This window comes from Drosophila ananassae, chromosome XR (genome assembly GCF_017639315.1).
Source record: "Drosophila ananassae strain 14024-0371.13 chromosome XR, ASM1763931v2, whole genome shotgun sequence".
Lineage (NCBI taxonomy): Eukaryota > Metazoa > Arthropoda > Insecta > Diptera > Drosophilidae > Drosophila > Drosophila ananassae.
The window spans coordinates 15,894,054-15,914,248 of NC_057932.1; the positions used below are offsets into that span (position 1 = coordinate 15,894,054).

Sequence of the window (20,195 nt, forward strand, 5' to 3'; positions counted from 1 at the left end):
TTAAAATATAAACTCTTAATTATATTTATATTAATTTTTTTAATAAAATTTTAAGACTAATTCAGAGTAATTTTTTATTAGAATTGAATAGGATCTTAGTTTATTTTAATTTTGACACTAAAAAATTGTAAAAAAAAACTTAAAAAAAGTCTTATCCATAAATAATAATTTTTTTTACGTTAAAAAATACATCAAATCTTAATTATTTAATAAAATATCCTTTAAAAAACCTATTGTCCTGAAATCCAGTATTATCCCTGATTGTTTGAGAGTCAGAAAAGGGAAATTTTTTATTTTGTATATTTTAAAAAAGTTTTTAATTTTCTAGTTTAAATGTTAATATTTAAAACAAAAAATTCCCATACTCAAATAGAAAAAAACTATTAAAAATTCCAGAAGTCGCGCATCAAGGACGCGTTAGAGGGAAAAGGAAAGCAAACCCGAGGGCGAGAAGAGTGGCGCAATAGCAACAGCGACAGCATAGAGCTCTTCTCGCTCTCGCCTGTGGCTGTGTGTTGGTGCTGGTGGGCATATTAATCACAATTGCTCCCTTTTTATTATGCGGCGTCTTTTTTATTACGCATACGCAACGTGGGCCCGGGCCACAAATTTTACGATTTGCTGCTGTTGCTGTGAAATGATAATGATGACTCCCAAAACGAAACGAGCGCCCCTCCGAGGAGCTCACCTTGTTCTGAGATGAACTTATTAAATACCCTGTATTTTATAAGGGGTTTTTATTATTATTAAATTAAAAATTCAATAAAAATTGGGTAAATAAATTAATTGAATAATTTTATAGAATAATAATAATAATATAAATTATGAATTATAATATTAACATTATTTTCTCTCTTTATCATTGCAAGATTTTTAATTTAAAATTTATTTTTTTATTTTTACAAACTTTATTGTTTAAAATATTTTTGAAAAATATTCTAAAAATCTAAAATATAAAAGATTTTCAAACAAATTTATATAGTTTTTTTTTACGAAGAATATATTAAAAAAAAAAACCGACTTTCAAAGGAATATGTTTTTTTTTTTAAATACCATCCTTATTTAGAAAATTAAACCTAATATTTTATACGCATTTTTACATTATTTTTTATTATTAATTGCCATTGTTTTTTTGCTTATTTATTTTAAATAATTTTTAATAAAAAAAGGAGTAGAAAAGTTAAAAAAAAATTAAATTTCTGATTGAAATTTAAATTAAAAATCAAAAACCTTCAAAATATAATAAACTTGGTTCTGTAGTTTTTTTTTTTTAAATATACCCCCTAAACAATATACCCCCTTTTGAAGCAAAATTAGAGGGTATGGCAAATGGTAACTTTGGGGCAACATGTAATGAAACGGAAGATACAATTATATTGAGGCAACCAGACCAGCAACAGAAGCAACAACACTGGCTAAGTGGAAGCCCAACAAGGAGCCGGCCTCGTGCTGCCCCGCCCCGCCTTCCTTGCCGCCCTTATGGCCACCTCCCTTTCCGTTTCTCCGCCTTGCCGTCCTCCTCTCTGCTCCTTGAGGCTCTTGGTCTGGCCAAGATTTATGACATCGCTGAAGTCAACTAGACTTGAAGACTGTCTGCCCCCGGCTCCACCTTCCTTCCTTCCTGTGGGATTCCCGGCTCCCTACTGCCCCCGCCTAGTCCTTCCCGTTGTCCTTGGGCCACCAAGACGCCGGGTAATCAATTAGCAAAAAAAAAGAGGAGTATGGCTCAGTATTTTGGTCGAAAAGTTGAAAATTTCAAGTAATTTTGATTAGAGGGAAAGTTGTGGGAATTCCCTCATTAAAATGAGGGAAATTAAGGGAATTCATGAGGGAAATCATGGGGAAATCATAGGGAAAATTAATAAAATAATCAATAATATCTAAAATAAACTATAATCTCCCAACAAATTGGACAAAAAGTTAAAAATTTCATGTAATTTTGATTAGAGGGAAACTTGTGGCATTAAAATGAGGGAAATTAAGGGAATTCATGAGGGAAATCATGGGGAAATCATAGGGGAAATTAATAAAATAATCAATAATATATAAAATAAACTATAATCTCCCAACAAATTGGACAAAAAGTTAAAAATTGCAGGTAATTTTGATTAGAGGGAAACTTGTGGCATTAAAATGAGGGAAATTAAGGGAATTCGTGAGGGAAATTATGAGGAAATCATAGGGAAAATTAATCAAATAATTAATAAAATCCAAAAAAATCTATAATCTTCCAACAAATTGCACAAAATGTTTACAAAATGGATTAAATCCAGTGCCTAAGAGTGTTGTGCAAAATGAGTCTTAATCTAATGGATCCAAAAGTCAATCTACTCGGTCTTAACCCATAGGATTCTTAGGATTCTTAACCCTTTTCCGCTGATCTAGCCAACTATCCTAGTCATCCCCAACCATCCCACCCATCCAATCTGATATAATCCGATGCGATCCGATCGGATCCGTGGCGATAATCAATTGATTAGCCGAGACGAGCCCACCAAACAAAAAGGTGATCAGTCCAGGCCAGGTAAGGATAAGGTAAGGATGGGCATGGAAGGATTCTGAAGGATTCAGAGGGGGACTCTCGGCTAGATGCCTAAGCTGGGTTAAGCTGGAAAAGTTTTGACTTCGACGCATCAAAGCTCCTTATCCATGGGATTTCTCGGGTGGATCGACGGTAATCCTGGAATCGCCAGGATACGATCCGTCGAGGATTACCAAGTATGTTTTGCTACCTAGCCCTCTGACTCGGTTACGCCTGAATTGTAATTATTGATTCCTGATGACTGCCTTCTGTGAGATTAATTTGCAATTTTCCTTTTCTTTTCTCGGGCACTGAGAGAAATGATAGTGATTTTGGTGAAAAATATGTTAGGCTATGAGGTAGAGATATTTTTAGTCTTAAAGGATAGGTATTTTTTGGATCAGAGCTACTTGAAACTGTCCGCGTGTCCGTTTGTCCGTCTGTTTTGTATAAAAATGGAAATATTTTTTACTTTAAACATTTATTTATTTAATAGTTTATCTTTTTTATAAAATATTTAGTTGTTGGAATAATATTTATATATTTTTTTTAATAAAATACATTTTCTTTATATTTTCAGTTTAAAAGTCAAGACAATATTTGGGGTAAGTCCAAAGATCTTATTTTTATTCTATTTGAATTTTATTGCTTTATATTTTCTTAAAAAATACCTCCCCCTTTAAAATATAAACATTTTGTTTAATTATTTCTTAAAAATAAAATCCAAATACCCAATTTCTGACAAAAACTGTAGAACCCGGAACTAAAAATAATTTCAAAAATCTAAAAAAAACAAATTTAAAGAAAGAATCATAGTGTTTCTTTGAGTGTAGCTACCTCGTTTTTGGTGGTCTGGGATTAAACCGCACCCTTTTGGTCAAGGATGTGGGTGGTGAGTGGGCTTGTGGGTGAAACAGGACATGCAGGACGACTGTCTATGGTTGTGCTCCTGCCAGGGGGGGCCATAAATGCATAATCCACGTTTTACGATCGCTTAGCAGGAAAAGTCAAGGGATCGTCTGCGGTAATCCACAACCAGAAAATGTCAAACCAGAAAATATATTCGCAATCATATATTCCTTTAGTAAGAAAAGAACAGAAAGATAGGGTTAGAAAGAGTAAAGTATATTCAAGTTCAGGTAGAAATTATTCCTCAGAAACATTCAATTGAAATTTTTGTGCGAAAAAGATAGAAACGTAATCCTTTCCCTTTGCTTTAAAATTGTAGTTGTTAGGGCTTGGTTGGTTAACCCTTAACCCTTAACCCGTTATGCAGATTTGTGTTAATTGGATTTATGGGGATTTTCGCATCTAAATCCTTTCACTGTCTGCAAATATTTTGGGCCCGGTCTGTTCTACAACTCAGATTAAATAAATCTCTCGGGTTTTTTCTCAATTGACTTTCCTAGATCTCTCTCTCTCTGGGCTCTATATACCTTATATTCTGGTTATATCTTTTGACTTTTGCACAAAATAATCACTTACTTGCTTGTTTGCTTTGCTTTTCTTATTTTAAGCTAGTTAAGTGTTTTTTTTTCGAGTGTAATTATTTTATAAATTTTACTAAATAAGTACAATTGTTTTTTGTATTTTTTAGGCCATTTTCAAATGTATATTTTTAAGCAAAAACACTAAAAATATTGCATTTTTCACCTATTTTTTTTAAATAATCTTTATTTTTAGGTTTTAAATTATGTAATTTAATAGTTTATAGTTTATTTTTAACCATAAAAATTGTATTATAATTTTTAAACTTCAATTTCAGCCTCAAACTCTTAGACTTATTTTATTTATTTTAACTTTATTTTATTTTAACTAAGACTTTATTCCCCCCTATTTTTTTTTAAATAATCTTAATTTTCAGGTTTTAAATTATGCAATTTATTAGTTTATAGTTTATTTTTAACCATAAAAATTGTATTATAATTTTTAATGAATTTTCAAAATTTAGTTTCAGCCTCAAAAAGATTTCCTCAAATTCTTAGACTTATTAAATTTGATTTTTTAAGTATTTTTTTTCAACAACATGTTGCAACAGCTGACCACCAGATCCTTGCAACGCCCCCTTTGGTCCTTTACCCTTCCAATGCCCAGGACAGATTGCGCAATCTTGTTGCTGGCAAGGTCGCGACCCGCCCCTTTGACCTTTTCGGTGGGCACTTGCGGCCCATAACGTCATATTTCAGAACCATTGGACTTCCATGGAAATTTCTAATCAAGCGGCAACGATGCAAAAACACCAAAAAAAACAAAAAAAGAACAGAAAAAACACACAACTGAAACTGAAACAGAAACAATGGCATTAAACAATAAATTTCAATTTCAATAATAAATATTACCCCTCCATGTGTGTGTTTTTCTTTTCTTTTTTTTTTTTTTTTTGTTTTTATTTTCGGAGCGTGTGTCGGAGATTGTTGGAAGTGCAGGGGGGGAACCGCGAACAAGATATTAGAGATCCCCTATCCCCGATCCCCGATCCCCGATCCCCGAGGGTACACCGACACCGTCGTTTTGCACTAAAAATGTCAACAGCATCAATTTACAGCCCCTAAAGAGCCCTACAAGACAAAAAGCCGAGTGGTAGTTCTAAAAGAGTGCCGAAACAAGGGTATTCTAACACTTCCAGGGAAATCACTTGCCCCGTCCGAACAGAACCAGAACCTATAGATGTCCGAACTGAGAGACACTTGTCGGCACAACATAACAGAAAAGGACTATTAGGGGTTGCTCAAAAAATAATATTAAACCTTATATCTCGGTAGTTTTAGCAAAAAAAATATGAGAATCATATTAAAAGCTTTTTATATTAAATTTACAAACTATAATCTTACCTTATATCCTATGAAAAAATATATAAATTAAAATAAAACCTATAAACTTTTAATATTAACTTAATAAAACTATAAAATAATAATATAAATATAATATAATTTAAAAGAAAAGCTCAATTTCACACAAAATCATCACAAAACGCTTTCAAATCTCTGATCGTGGCTTTAAAGCACAGGGCGTCCTTAAAAGTCCTTCATCTACTAACCACGCTGTGATATTTTAATATTAAAACGCTTTTTCAACACTATAAGCCATATTAGATCAAGATCATCAGATCTCGAAGAAAAACTATTCCAATTGTTTTATTCCAAAGTAAATAAATAATAAATTAATAAATAATTATTTTCATATTAAAGATTAACTTTTTTTAAACCTATAAAAAAATGTAAAACTATGAAACTTTTTTAAGAGACTGTTTTTAGTTTCTTTCAAAAAAAAATTACATTTAAAAAAGAGATTTTTTGATGGGGACTCTCCTATTTTTCAATTTAATTATACTTTTTGGTAAATTTTTATTTACAAAAGCCAAAGACAAGTTAAATTTTTAAAGTAAATTGTGTAAGTGATTAAAAACGGTTTTTTATTAAAAATTTTAAGATATATAGTTTGTTTTATTTAAATTTTTTTAAGACAAACTTCTCCCAAATATTGGCATTACAATTTATACCGTGTATTTTTTTTTTGTAATCATGAGAATAATATTCAAAAATGTGTTTTAAAATATGCATAATATTTAAAAAGGTATAAAAAGGTATGCAGTACCCCAAGTTTTCTAACCATTTGCTCCCATTAACCTCAAACCTTTGACCTTTAAAGCAAAATACCCTATTTGCAATCCTTTTCCCTAAAAGACCATTCAAATGACAGTTTTGTGAGTTAAAGAGACAGTGAAAAATTCGTAGAAAATTAGTACGAAGGCACAAAACGACGAGGACAAGGACGAACAGGAGCTATCCGAAAAGGACTCCTCTCGAGTGAAGTTGAAAAAAAAAAAACAGAGAAGAAGCCGACGGGCCACTGGCATAAATGGGGTGTCGAAATGATCATCAGTTGAGGGCGCCCCGTGGCGGCATCTCCTCTGATCTCCGTACACCGCACGCCCCGCTGCGCCCCCGCAACCAGGCCAACTCCTGGCCAAGAGGACATCGGATGGTGGAAACAGTGGCAATAGTGTACCATTTTGGTTCAAATAATAAAAAAAAAAAAAAAGAGAGAGCCGAGGTAGGGGCCATGGGAAATAATATTGATGTGATTCCGCCAGGGTGTGCGAAAAACGGGCGACAAAGGTGCCAGGACAAAAGGACAACTAATTGGTCTGATTCCAAATTGCGAGTCGCTGTGCGATGTGCTGTGTCCTTTGAGGTCCTTAGAACCTGCCGCTGCTCCTTTGTCCTCGGGTGGAGGCTTTTTGTTTGTGTGTCGGTGCCGGATAACAGGTTCAAAGGAAGAACCATCCAGCTCAGTGCCAAGGTAAATAGAACTTATTTCATAATTTATTCACCTTACAAATTTCCACAATATTATTTTAAGATTTTCAATTAATTTTTAAACCATAAATTATTTAATACAAAAGTACTGCAGGCCAAGGTCTTTAGATTTGGTCTGAAAAGTATAAAAAAAAATAAATAAAAAACCATAAAACTTAAAAGAAAAAAATTAAAATTTAGTTTTATATTTTTATTTATTTTCATATCAAAGTTTATCCCCCCTTAAAAATAATAAAAATTGTGTAAAATTATATATAATATTCATTACACACACTTCAAATAAAAATATTATTAAATATGAGATGCTTAGAATAACATTTTCCAATAATAAAAAATATACATATTTTACATAATATGTAAAAACAAAAAAGTAAAAACTACGTAGGACTGAAACTCGACATTTTATTAACAAAATTTTTACCTTACATTCTACTCGCAACTTAAAAGCGACATCTAGACACTTCTACATGAATTTTACCCAATGTGACAGTGTTGTAAAACGCTGTCAACATTATTTTGAACAAACTTCTGTGCTGTAAACAGTGTTGCCAGGTCTTGAACAAAAAATAATGCCAGATTTACGAAAAAAACTAGCTGAAAATAGCAAATTTGTTTGTAAAAATGGCTGAAAAAATGGCTAACATTTTGTTACCCCAAAAAATAACCAAATTACCCAAAAATAACCAAAAAAATTGAATTAAATTAATTAATTTAAATGTCCAATAATGATTTTATTAAATCTACATCTTCACTGTTTTCATTGTTATATTTTTCATTTTCGGCCATCATTTTTAAAAATTTCGTTGGCACTTCATAATCGTGGCAGCATTTTCCATTTCTGCGCAGGCTGTATCTATAAAGAGGAATATTAATAATGCTGCTTTAAAAACTTAAGTAAATGGAAATACCTTATTTTTAAAATTGAATTTAGTGTTTTTATATGTATCCTGTTTCTGAGGTTACTTTTTACTATGTTCATTTGACAGAACACACGCTTTTGACAAATCCGTCTCATCCTTCCGGATCCAGGCCTTGAACTCACTAGCCTGCATCCAAGCATCGCGAAACTTTTGCGTATAAAGCACTTTAGGCATTTTTGCATCACTTTTTTTGCGTCACTTAATGTACACCACAAACTAGAGATGAAACACACAAAGCAGTGATGGTCAAAAGTAGAAATCACTGTTCGATAAGTATTTTCACTCAAGTCACTTAGAGTATTTTCGCTGTAACTGGTAATTTTCACAGACCTAAATCACGGGTTCGAGAAAATTGCCGAAAATAGCTGAAGTTTATTTTAAAGTAGCTAGATTTATAGCTAGTAGCAATTTCTTAATTTTTCTAGCATTCGGCCTTTCAAAATGGCTAGAACTAGCCATAAAATTGCTAAACTGGCAACACTGGCTGTAAATTGTCGAAAAAAATGCTTATTGATGTGACCAATCCACAAAAACCGGCGGAAATTGAAAAGCATTAAAATCGAACTAGAAAATAAAATCGATCTAAAAATTTCTAGTTTAAATCCGTCAGCTCTGACTAGAGCTGGGAAAACTTCGATAGTTGGCATATTCGAGGTTTTCGAGGTTTTTCATACAAATATTCGATAGTATCGATAGTATCGAACTAAAAAAATTATAAATCAAGTTTAAGTTGCATTTAGAGTAAATAATAAAAAAACTTCTTAAAGGCCATTCTTTATTCGAATAACAAAACATAACAAAATCTCATAATCATATGAAGTCGCTTATAACAAAGGAAGAAATGAAATAATTCACAAAAGATTCTTATGAATAGGTTAATATATTCTAAATTTGTACACTGACGACTAATATTGTAATATGAGTTCAATGCTATAGCCTCAACGGTTTGTATCTTCTGTTTTGAGTTACACATGCTATAACCTAGTCTAAGGTTTTAGCAGGTATAACTTAGAACAGAAAATACTACAATCGTATTCGCGCGCTTTTGTTGCTCTTCCATTGAAATTCCCGGGTGGAGTCGTTTCATATGGTCAAACAAGTTTGACGTGTTTCCGCTCGTTTTGTAAACTTTATTACAGTGCATGCAACTTGCCGTCTTGCCATCTTGGGACTTTTTAAAGTGGTTCCACACTTTGGACTTCCCTATTCGTTTCACCTGGTTTTCGTCCTCCTCCGACTTGCTCTTTGCACTTATGCCTGTAAAAAGTTATATATCAGAAATTAGTTATTGAGAAAGAGTCCAAAACATGCTCAGATATGCACTAGTTTAGATACCTACCTTTATCGTATTCGCCTTGCAAAAATTTGTCCATTTTCTCCGCCAACACCAATATTAACTTTCACGTGTAGATCTCCGCAGTTGTTCGCCAAAAGTAAAGATGTGCAAGCTTGCCACTATCGTTTACTATCGGCACTCAAACATCGATAGTGGTTCGCAAACCCAAATATTCGATATATCGATACTATCGTGAGTGGCCGACCCAGCTCTAGCTCTGACTCTCGGACAGTGGTGGGACTCTCGGACAGTCACTTTTGTTATTTCGTTTCGTTGTTTCGGAGAAGTTTTTGGGAATTTTTTAAAAATTCGCGGAGAATATATGGTATTAAAAAATATCAAAATTTCAACTGAAACTGATTGAGGCTGAAGCTGAAAAGATGGCCGATCAAGAACCGCCTCAGGAGCAGCCTATAATGGATTCAAGTGAGTTATAATCTGTAAAGACCTGTTTCTGGAAATATGAGAAACTCAAGAAAAAACATTTATTTTTATAATCTATTTTTTTGTTCAATAGCAACAGGCGGTGAACGTGACGGCAGTCGTGACGTGTCCGAGTACCGGAAGCGGCAGCTCCAACTGCACCTGTATCTGCTCTTCCATGCCCACAAGTGCAAACTTAGGGTGTGCAATGTGAACTACTGCAAGGCCATGAAGGCCGTCCTCGTCCACATGGGTACATGTAAGCAAAAAATGGATTGCACCATGAAACCCTGCGCCTCCTCGCGCAAGATCCTGCTCCACTACAAGACCTGCATAAAGGGCGACTGCTTTTTATGCCTCCCCTTTCGACAAAATCCAGTGCTCCAGAATGCCCGGCGGTTAAGAAGGCTCCCAAATAGGCGGCATCCAGCAGCAGCAGCATAAGGACCAACAACCAAATTGTCTGAATAGAATATCATACCCAAAAATCAAAAGAACACCCCTTGTGCCTTATAAAATATAGCCAAGCTTGTAGGATTGCTTTTGCTTAAATAAAAAAAAAATAAAAATAAAAATAAGCATTTAATTTATTTTATTTAAATAAAAAGTTCTTTGTTAAGTTTTCGCAATCGTTTTGAAGTTATTTCGAAATCGAAATATTTATATTTCGATATAAACAATGTATATTTTTTGTTGAAAAGCTAAGCACGTACTTAGTTTACATTTGTATATGGTCGTGAATCATATATGGACAAAAAAATACATATTTTATATATATATAAATATATATTATAAAACCACTCATTCAAAATATTCATATTCGGCACATGGAACAATAAATAATAATAATAATAATTGAATAATAAATACGTGCCGCGTAAGAATATTTTAAATGTGTTATTTTGTTTTTATTTAATTTATTTATTTTTTATTTAATTTAATTTTAACTAATTTCAACTTAAGAGCGACACCTAGACATTTCTACATGAACCTTACCCAATGTGACCGTTTGTGAAGTGTTGAAAAATGTTTTGTGTTGTAAAACGCTGTCAACATTATTTTTAACAAACTTCTGTTCTGTAAAATGTCAAAAAACATATTTATTGATGTGACCAATCTACAAAAACCCGCTAAAATTTAAAAGAATAAATATCGAATTAGAAAATAAAATCTAACAAGTTATAAATCAATCTATTTAGTGCAGATTTAGGTTTATGTGATGTTCCGTAATGTTGGACTGGATTTTGTTCCTCAAATGTTTTCAACTAACAAATTACAAGCTAAAAAAAATAAATATAATTTGCATATATAGCTTTTTTTTGCAATAACTACCACACTGACCTTTGGCGATCCTTAATATAAACCGTTTTCTTTTTTAGCCTTTTACGTTGATCGCGAATACGTAATAGCTTATAACCTCCACAATGCCTCCCAATGGCCTTAAGAAGTGATCCTTCAATAATTTTCTGATCGGCATTGCAATTTTTGAATTTGAAACAATTATAATAACCTCCGGGCTCTCGGGTATAAATATCGTGATCTGTGACCGGAATATCGCTCATCTCTGTTGGGAGAGTGAAGAGAACCATCGAATTGTCGCTCTCGCGCTCTTGTGCTCTCCCGACCCCACCGGTGGCGCATTTTTCCAGCTACGACTGAAACTGAAAAAGCGGAATTGGGAATCCGAGGAACACGAATGCTCGCCAAAGCAAAACGGACAAAAATTGGCGCAAATTTACTCGCGAGGCGCAACCAGTGACGTCGTCGTCGGGGCTTTTTTTCAGTGCGTGAGTGCTTTTTTAGCCGACCGGCAAATTTTTATTCCTAAAAATTGGGATAAAGAAAAATAATAAAATAACTAGTAGGCGCCACCGGACATAAAAGTCGGGCATTATTCTGATATTTCGATGGAAAATGATTTTTTTTTTTTCTGAGAGAAGAGAACCAGACCTCGCACTCGCACTCGCTGTCGCGTCTCGCTGGATGGGTCTGCCGGCCCGCCTGCACGCACGCAAAACGCCACTGACAACCCTATTGCCATCTCGCTCGAATCCGTGCTAACGTGTCGGTGTTTGTGTGTGTGTGTGAGTGTTCTCTGTGTATGTGCAACAAACAACGGCGGCCGCTATAAGAGAAAAAAAATTGTAAATAAATACAAATACTAGTCGGCGCGCGCGTAAATTAAATTATCTTAAATATATAAAAATTCATTGCTTAGAAATAGAAAAAAAATATCGGCTGTTGAATGGAAAATTTGTAAATCATATTGGAGCATTTTAGGCTTTGAGCAATTTGAAATTAATTTGTTCTGTGCGTTGTTTGCATGCCCACCGGTTTGTCAGACAGGGACGACGATAGTGTGCCTCCTGTGGCGGCTGTTTTTTCGCTTTTTCTTCTCTGTTCCATTCGCGGCGGCTGATTTTCGGCTCGTCTTTTTCCACCCGTTCGCAGCGAGAGCGAGCGGAGCTGAGCGGAACAGAAAGCGTGCCTGCAAGAGATGACCAAATCCAGTGACTCATCGTTTATTGACTCCCCTTTATATTAGGGCGCGAAATCAAATTTAGGGGATTTTTAAGGTTTTCTTTTGGATTATTTGTTAATTTTATACTCCCAAACCATAAAAAAATATTTGTAGTTGCATTTTTTGCTTGTTTATTGAAAATTGGTATTTAGAAAATTGGCTTCCCTAAAAACGGTGACTGTGAATGCTTAAAAATATTTGGGGAACAGTCACGGTGATGAAGGCGCATCTCTTTACTCGCTACTTTGTTATCTGGCGCGCCATATGTATGCGCGCTCTCTCCACTTCTACACTTGCCTGCCCACGGCGCATTCTCTGGCTCTCTCTGACTCTCTCTGAGAGCGGAATAGCGTGAGCAACTAGCCACAACTTGTCGTGTCGTCGGATCGCTCTCATATTCTCCGGCGGCGTCGCTGTCGCTGCGAAAGTGGTGGCACTAACAGTGACATTACACGAATTTCTGTTAGGTCACATGGGTTTGTGGCGCTGCTAAATCGGAATCAGAGTTTCTTAAAAATGCGAAATTCTTTTTGCAATATTTTCTGTCTTCTCGACTTTTTCTCTGATGATTGAAGTATTTAAAATTTAATAAAATAAAAGATAAAAAATTGAGAATAATATTGTTGCGATTTATGGCATTTATTGCCGGTAAAATGTGAAAGAAATGTGAAAATAATTATGGTTTATTTTTAGTAGAGACCCGAACCCAGGGTTAAGAACCCTGACAGAAGGTTAGCAGCGCCAGTAATCAAATGTGTGATTTCACTGACGACAGCGCTGCCGCCAACAGGGCAATTGAGAGCCAGAGAGGCGGACGCACGATGAGAGAGCCGATGAGACGACGAGTGGCGGCGAGGCAAAGCAGACGGATTTAAGCAAACGCAACGCTCACTCTTTGTTATTGCACGATAATTTTTAACACACAGCGGACTGAAGTTTTTTTGTTTTAGTGTTGCGAAAAAGTTTGTGGGAATTTTAAAAAATTCGCGGAAAATGTGAAAAATATATGGTATTAAATCAAAATTCTAGAAAATTCCCAAGAATATTCTAAAATTGAGTGCGTGGCAAAATGTTGACTTTTGCAAATATAATTCAATGCCGCAATTTCTTTGAAATTTTTTTCTAATTTTCTTAACAATTTCATCGAATTTCGCATTTGCTCGGAATAATTTTGTGATTTTTATGTGCGCGTAAAAAAATTAAAAACGCTGCTCGGACAACACAAAAAATTTCTGCAATAGAAACTTTGATACGACGTGAAGAAAACGAACGAACGAAACGAAACGAGCGGACACAGAAAAAAATGGAATATATTTCTGTCGTCTGTTTTTCTTTCTTTTTCCAATGCTCTTCGCACTCATTGCCCGCTTACCGACGTGTGTGTATGCACACCAATGTGCGGTCACTAATACTACTATAAATTTAGAGAGCGCAACGCTCTCTCTCTCTCTCGGAATCGTGCGCGCGTATCAGTGTGTGTGTGTGTGTCGGTCGAGTTAAAAACCAACGAGTATGGCTGTGTAGTGAAAATGAGAATTTCTGTACGCGCGCCCCAACTTTTGCCATCTCTCTGGGTTGTCTCCTTTATGTGTGTGTGCGTGTGGGGCTTCCCTAGTGTGTGTGTGTGTGAACGCGAAAGCTTTTGTGCGCCAGCAGTGTGCCCCACTGTTGCCGTCTCTATCGCACGCTACTACTCGCCACTCGCCGCCCCAACAAATTTAATTTCATATGATGGCCGCTCAGCTCGAATGCGGAAGCAAAACCAAAATACGGCGACTTTTTTCCACTGATTTTTTCGATGGATAATTTTGATTATTTTTTTTTTTATAATTGAGGATAGAAATTAGGGCAAGGTTTTTTTTTTAGAACTTATTTTTTTTTATAAAAAATGTTCTGGCATTTTTTTTCCGTGAAGTTCTTGTGTTTATATTGGGAATATTCATTTATTTTTCTTTAAAAATTTATAGAAATTATTTTTTTTTATATATATTTTTTAATAATTGTTGAAATTTTTGAATTAAAAAAAAAAATTGTAGACTTTATTGGCGGCACTTGTTTTGGGGCCTGGCGGCAAAATAGACTTTATTATTTTCATTTTGATGGCAGCGGCAACGGGAGGAGGCGGCACAGCCCCAAACTAACGAGTAGAGTACTCGTCGCTGTCGTCGTCAAGCGGCAGAGAAACGGAGAATTCTCGTACCGTTCCAGTTACTTCTTCCCCCGTTTTCTCCGTTCCGCCAACCTATGGCTATTTCCATTTCGTTCCTTGCTACGCGCCGCGGCTTACAAAAATAAATAAATATTTAAAAAAAAATAAATAATAATTTTTTTTTTTTGCAACAAAAAATGTGCGAGTTGGCGAGTTTAGTGTGATGTTTTTTTTTTTTTGTCTAATAGGCAGAAAGAACGAAAGAAGAGAAGAAAAAAACAAGAAAAAAAATGCAAATATCCTTTTTTTGTTTTTTTGTTACAGTTTATGTGCAATGTTAGAGCGGCAAACGGCGGCAGCAGCAGCAGCAACAACAACAACATCTTTTGGCAGCAACTTCAGCAACAGCAACAACAACAACAAAAATAATAATAACAAAAACAAAAACAAATATAATAATAATAATAATAACAAGAAAAATAACAGCCTAAATGTGAATTGCTTTTTGTATTTAAAACAAAACTACGAAACAACAAAAATAAAAATTAAATTAATAATAAAGTGAGAAAAAAAAAAAAAAGAACCGCCAAAAAAAAAACAAACAAAAACAAAAACAAGAAAAAATGTTGCAACTGAGAGCGTAACACAAAACATAGAAGAAGGAAGAAGGGAGAAGAGAAGAAGAGAGAGAAGTGCGGTGGCAGCAGAAGAAGAAGGCGGCAGCATTATATTCTTTCTTCAAACAAACAAAAAAAAAAAAACAAACAAACAAAACAAAAAACAAGCAACATCTTCCACAAGCAACAATAACAACAACAAACAACAACAAGAAGAAGAGATAGAGAAAGAGAAAGAAAGTAAGAGAGAGAGAGAAATTATTAATTATAATATATAGAGCCCGCCCAGCCAAGGTCAACTTTTGGTTTTGGGGCAGAAACAACACAAAATGCACGCGTGTGTCTGCTGCTGTTCGACAAACAACAATTGCAACAACAACAACAACAACATTCAGAACAACAACAACAACAACAACATTAGCATCTACAACAAGAACAGCAGCAACGGCAGCAACAACAACAACACAAGCAACAGCAACAACATCAACAAGAAACAGTGTTGCAACATTGTTAGTGTTGTAAGGACCAAGGAGCAGGAGCAGAAGCAGAAACAGAAACAGAAGGAGCAGGACAAGGACAAGGATAAGGGTCAGTGGCAGGAACAACATCCCACCGAGGAGTTGTTGTCTGCTGGCCCCCGAGCCAGTGCCAGCAACGACAACAACAACAAAAACAAAAAAAACAACAACAACAACAACAACAACAACAACAACAACGACAACAACCGCAACGGCAACGATCTCAACGGCGCCGCAACGATCTCAAGGCGGTGGTGGCGGCGGGATCCTCCGGGAGCGATTACGTCGACGACCAATTCCTGTCCGCCGATTATTGTTATTGAGGTGACGATAGCGATAGCACTGTTGTTGTTGCTGTCGTTGTATCGGCAATTGTCATTATTGGCCAAAAACAAAACTAACAACAACAACATCATAAGCATTAGCATCAGCAGCAGCAGCAGCAGCAGCAGCAGCAGCAGCATCATCCGCATCAGCAGCAGCAGCAACATAACTGTCGCAGCAACAACATTACTTTCTTCTTCTTTAAAACAAAACAACAACAACAATTCTTCTTCTTTATCAGCAACAGCAACAACAACTGTTGAAACAACAACAATTGCAACAAACATTGCAAAACAACAACAAAAACAAGAAGAATTATTATTATTATTGAAACAAGAAAAAGAAGAAGAAAAGGGAGAAGAAGAAAAGGAAGTAAAGGAAGAGGAAGAAACAGGAGCAGTGTTAGTTCACGCCATTTGAGTGTGTGTGTGTCCCCTCCTCTCTTCACTCTCTCTATATATATCATCATCTCCCCCCCCTCTTTACTACTACTACTACCATACTACTCCCCCCGCCGTCTCTCTGCGCGGTGTTGTTGTTGTCGTCTCCTACTCCACCTCTGTGTGTTGCAAAGTGTCCAAAAACGCAAAGAAAAAAAGAAAAAGAAAAGGAAAAGAGAAGAACCAAAACAACAACAAGAACAACAAGGAGCAAACTAACGGGTCATCCAGGCAGTAAACAACACACTAAACAACAAACAAAACAAAAAATAAAAACAAATTAAAGAAAAAGAGATAGAAAGAAAAGAAAAGAGAAAAGAAAAAAAAAAGAACATCTTCAAACACTGAAACGCTGAAGGCGTAACTCGGTTCGTTTTTTTTTTTTTTTTTAAATATTTTTTTTCATAATTTTCCTCTTCCATATTTGTTGTTGTTGTTTGTTTGTTTTGGCAACCTGTGCGACAAATGTCAAAAAGTAGCAAAAAAAAAATTAAGCGAAAAAGAATCAAGGAACGAACCTCATCTTGAAGCTAAAAAAAAACAAAAAAAACTGCGAACGAAAAACAAAAAAAACAAACAAACTTTAAAGAAACAAAAATAACAAGAACACGGTAACCAACAAGAAACAAAAAAAAAAAAAAAACAAACAAGAAAACAAGGGAAACATCGAGAATCCCTTTCGGCAAACATAACGGCACCGGGTCCTACTACGTACGCCTCGTGTTGTCTCGTTCTCTCGGTTATAATTTTTGTTCTGTTTTTTTTTGCATTGTTTTTTTTTTGAAATATCTATTACCCCCCGTCTTTGGTTTCGGTTGCTGCCCTCCAGTGCAGCGACATCGAACACATACCACTAATTCTATATGATGGCCGATCACTTAGACGAACCGCCTCAGAAGCGGCCCAAAATGGATCCAAGTGAGTTATAATCCTCTATAGTCCTTTCTCTCCAGTCCTTCCTGTCCAAAACTTAGTCCCCAGATCTCCTATATCCCTCTAATCCTTTTGGGCTTACAATTTTTCACATCCTTAGATATATATATATATATATTTTCTTTTTGACATCTGTCAAAATTGTAGCCTACTTTGGTTTTTTATTTTATTTTTTTTTTTTATTTTTTTATTTTATTTATTTTTTTATTCTTTTTCTAATTTTTTTATTATAGATGGTATTCTTATAGATAGTATACTTCAAAAATCTCTATAATTTTATTCCTTTTAAAGATATAATAGTTTTCAAGCTTAAAGATTCGATTTTATTAAAATTATTACATTTTTAAATGATATAATTCCTGATATATATATCTGATACATATTCTGATGTGATCTGTCAGTTCCAAGGTCTTAAATCACTTCCCTTATAAAGAAAAGTCTTAAAAACAAAGTTTTTTTTTAAATATCTTAAATAATTATGAGAAATTTTAAGAAATTATAAGAAATTATAGGAAATAAAACCAATTTCTATATAGAACTATATAGTTCTTGAAGATTATTCCAAAAAATACTATCCCAACTCTCCTATAACTCCATTACAACTCTAGTAACTCTCCTTTAACTCTTATAACTCTCTTATAACCCTATTAGAACCCCTCCCCACCTCTTCTCCACCCAAAACCCTACCCTTCTTTTTTTTTTTTTACCAACTCACCTTATCTCATCTCTCATATCTCCTAGTGACCACGGACATCTCCTTGTTCCTGGAGGAGAACCTGCCGGACGAGTTGGTGTCCTCGAATAGCGGCTGGTCGGATCAGTTGACCGGCGGCGGCGGCGGCGGGGGCGGCGGCGGTGCCCCCGGAGTTAATACAAATTCCACCTCCGGACCAAATGCCGGCGGCGGACCAAATAAGCCACCTGCCCAGGGACCTGGACCCGGTTCTGGACCCGGCGGTGTTGGTGTCGGAGTCGTCGGCGGCGTTAATGTTGGCGTCGTCGGCGGCGTCGGCGTTGTGCCTTCCCAGATGAACGGAGCCGGCGGTGGCGGTGGCGGCGGCGGCGGCGGCGGCAGCAATCCCGGCACTGGCGGTGATGATGGTAACGGTAATGGAACCGGTGGCGGTAATGCCGGACCACAGATACGCCAAATGCAACACCATCAACAACAGCTGCAGCATCTGCTCCAGCAGCAGCAGCAGCAGCAGGGCCAGAAGGGCGCCATGGTGGTCGCCGGGATGCAGCAACTGGGCAGCAAGTCGCCCAATCTGCAGAGTCCCAACCAGGGCGGCATGCAGCAGGTGGTGGGCACACAGATGGGCATGGTCAACTCGATGCCCATGTCCATATCGAATAACGGCAACAACGGAATGAATGCCATACCAGGTGAGTGTCCATCTCCAAGGCTCCAAGACTTCCAGACTCTCCAGGACGACTGGCTGGGAAGGGGAACTGCTATTACTGGGGGGAACTGGGAATTCAGTCTCGTATCTCAGCCAGAGCCAAAGTACTCACAACTGGCAATATTTTAGACATTTTCGAATGATTTCTCGTCAAGAAGTAGGCTTGGGGTTTTGAGGTTTTCCAAATCCAGACAATCATATATGGTTTGCTTTTTTAAAACATTTTAAATCATAAAAAAACATTTTAAACTTTAATTTTAAAGTATTATTCCAAGTCTTAAGTTATAACACATATCTTGAGAAAGTTTCAGACTAATTGGAAGAGTTTTTAAATTTTTATAGATTTTAAAAAATAATAGAAATCATTTTAGGACTTAATTTTAAATATTTATTTTGAAAAATTATTATTATTTTTTACTAATTTCAAATTATAAAGTTATTATACATTTAAAAATCAACATTATACATTTTATTATTTATTCGAATTATTATTTTTACTCAAAAAATTCTTTTAAATAATTTTTAATTTGTCTAGATCTTAAAAAATAATATTTATTCATCCTTAGGCTTCATCTTAAATATTTATTTTGAAAATCATAGGTCTAAAAATTTTTTTATTCAAAAAAAACCATGAAAATCTTGTTGTTTTTGTTTTTATTTATGGAAAATTTGAGTATAACTTGAAGTTTTATGATATTTTTTATTTTAAAACTTATTATTTTAGTGAAATACATAATTCTGTAGAGTTTCAGAGAAATCGGTAGTGGGGTTTGGGATATATTTTACCAAAGATTAGGTCTACTTCTACAGAAAGTATAGGAGTAGGTTAGAATATAGGGTATACAGGGTTTAAAAAGGGTATTTTATGGTGGAATTTCTTTATTCTTTTTAGTAAATGTTTGAAATTGAAAAATAAAAGTATTTTTTTTTGTTTAAATTATTTATTTTTTAAATCTAGAAGACTTTCTTTAAGAGGATCTATAAGAAAGTGGTTCTGTAGAACTGTTTTTAAGATTTTTGGTGATTAGTTTCCTGAAAAATAAAGACAATAGCCATGGATAGTTTTTATTTAAGATTAAATGAGTCATAAGAAGTCTCTTAAAATTAATTTTTAAGAATAAATATTAAAGAATTAAAATTAAATAACTATTATATCAAAAAAGAGAGTAGTTTCCTAAAAGAATGTTGAGAAAGAAACCTTTAAAGACAGAGAAAGTATAGTCTCCCAGAGGGCAGAAGCTTCTAGAACCCCTTCCAGTTACTCCTACCTCCTAAATAGTAACCTCCAAACACTAACCCCTCTATTCGTAATCCCCTCCAGGCATGAACACCATCGCCCAGGGCAATCTGGGCAACATGGTGCTGACGAACAGCGTTGGCGGCGGAATGGGCGGAATGGTCAACCAGCTGAAGCAACAGCAGCCGGGCGGCGGCGGCGGTGCCGGCGGCATGATCAACGCTGTATCCGTACCTGGTGGCCCGGGCGGACCCGGCTCGGGCCCGGGAGCGGGTGGCGGCGGCGCAGTCACACCCAACCAGGGCATGCACATGCAGAACGGACCGATGATGGGCCGGATGGTGGGCCAGCAGCACATGCTACGCGGTCCCCATCTCATGGGAGCGGCGGGCGGTGCCGGAGGACCCGGCAATGGACCCGGAGGCGGAGGACCACGCATGCAGACGCCCAACATGCAGATGGGTGAGTGATGAGAGACCTTCTAGTGGCCTAGAGACCTAGATCCTGGTATTTATTTGAGAATCTTCGTTTGCA

At 35.9% G+C, this 20,195-nt stretch overlaps 2 protein-coding genes and 2 long non-coding RNA genes across 5 annotated transcripts in view; 2 read left to right on the forward strand and 2 right to left on the reverse strand.

The window, feature by feature from the left end:
• Positions 1-7,550: 7,550 nt before the first annotated feature.
• LOC116655048 lies at positions 7,551-8,213 on the reverse strand. The gene is made up of 2 exons (XR_004310191.2): positions 7,749-8,213; positions 7,551-7,693 (listed from the first exon to the last, which is right to left on the reverse strand). It is a non-coding gene; the product is annotated as an uncharacterized LOC116655048 (long non-coding RNA).
• A 1,083-nt stretch (positions 8,214-9,296) lies between these two features.
• On the forward strand, positions 9,297-10,094 carry LOC6505077 (histone acetyltransferase p300). 2 transcript variants are annotated; one of them, XM_014904794.3, is made up of 2 exons: positions 9,297-9,522; positions 9,620-10,094. In XM_014904794.3, the coding sequence occupies exons 1-2, from the start codon at positions 9,477-9,479 to the stop codon at positions 9,961-9,963; spliced, it is 390 nt and encodes a 129-aa protein (XP_014760280.1). In that variant the 5' UTR covers positions 9,297-9,476; the 3' UTR covers positions 9,964-10,094. The 2 variants fall into 2 exon arrangements, with proteins under 2 accessions (XP_014760280.1, XP_001965509.1); XM_001965473.4 differs by having other exon boundaries at positions 9,303-9,522; positions 9,614-10,094.
• A 1,032-nt stretch (positions 10,095-11,126) lies between these two features.
• The window catches only part of LOC6505079 (histone acetyltransferase p300), a 29,997-nt gene continuing 20,928 nt past the window's right edge, over positions 11,127-20,195 (forward strand). Inside the window, exons 1-4 of the mRNA XM_014904797.3 lie at positions 11,127-11,306; positions 14,514-17,006; positions 17,763-18,407; positions 19,746-20,123. Of these exons, the coding sequence (XP_014760283.2) occupies positions 16,952-17,006; positions 17,763-18,407; positions 19,746-20,123 (1,078 nt within the window). The 5' untranslated portion in view covers positions 11,127-11,306; positions 14,514-16,951. The remainder of the gene's footprint in view (positions 11,307-14,513; positions 17,007-17,762; positions 18,408-19,745; positions 20,124-20,195) is intronic.
• LOC123257639 lies at positions 13,975-17,871 on the reverse strand. The gene is made up of 2 exons (XR_006507761.1): positions 17,737-17,871; positions 13,975-14,322 (listed from the first exon to the last, which is right to left on the reverse strand). It is a non-coding gene; the product is annotated as an uncharacterized LOC123257639 (long non-coding RNA).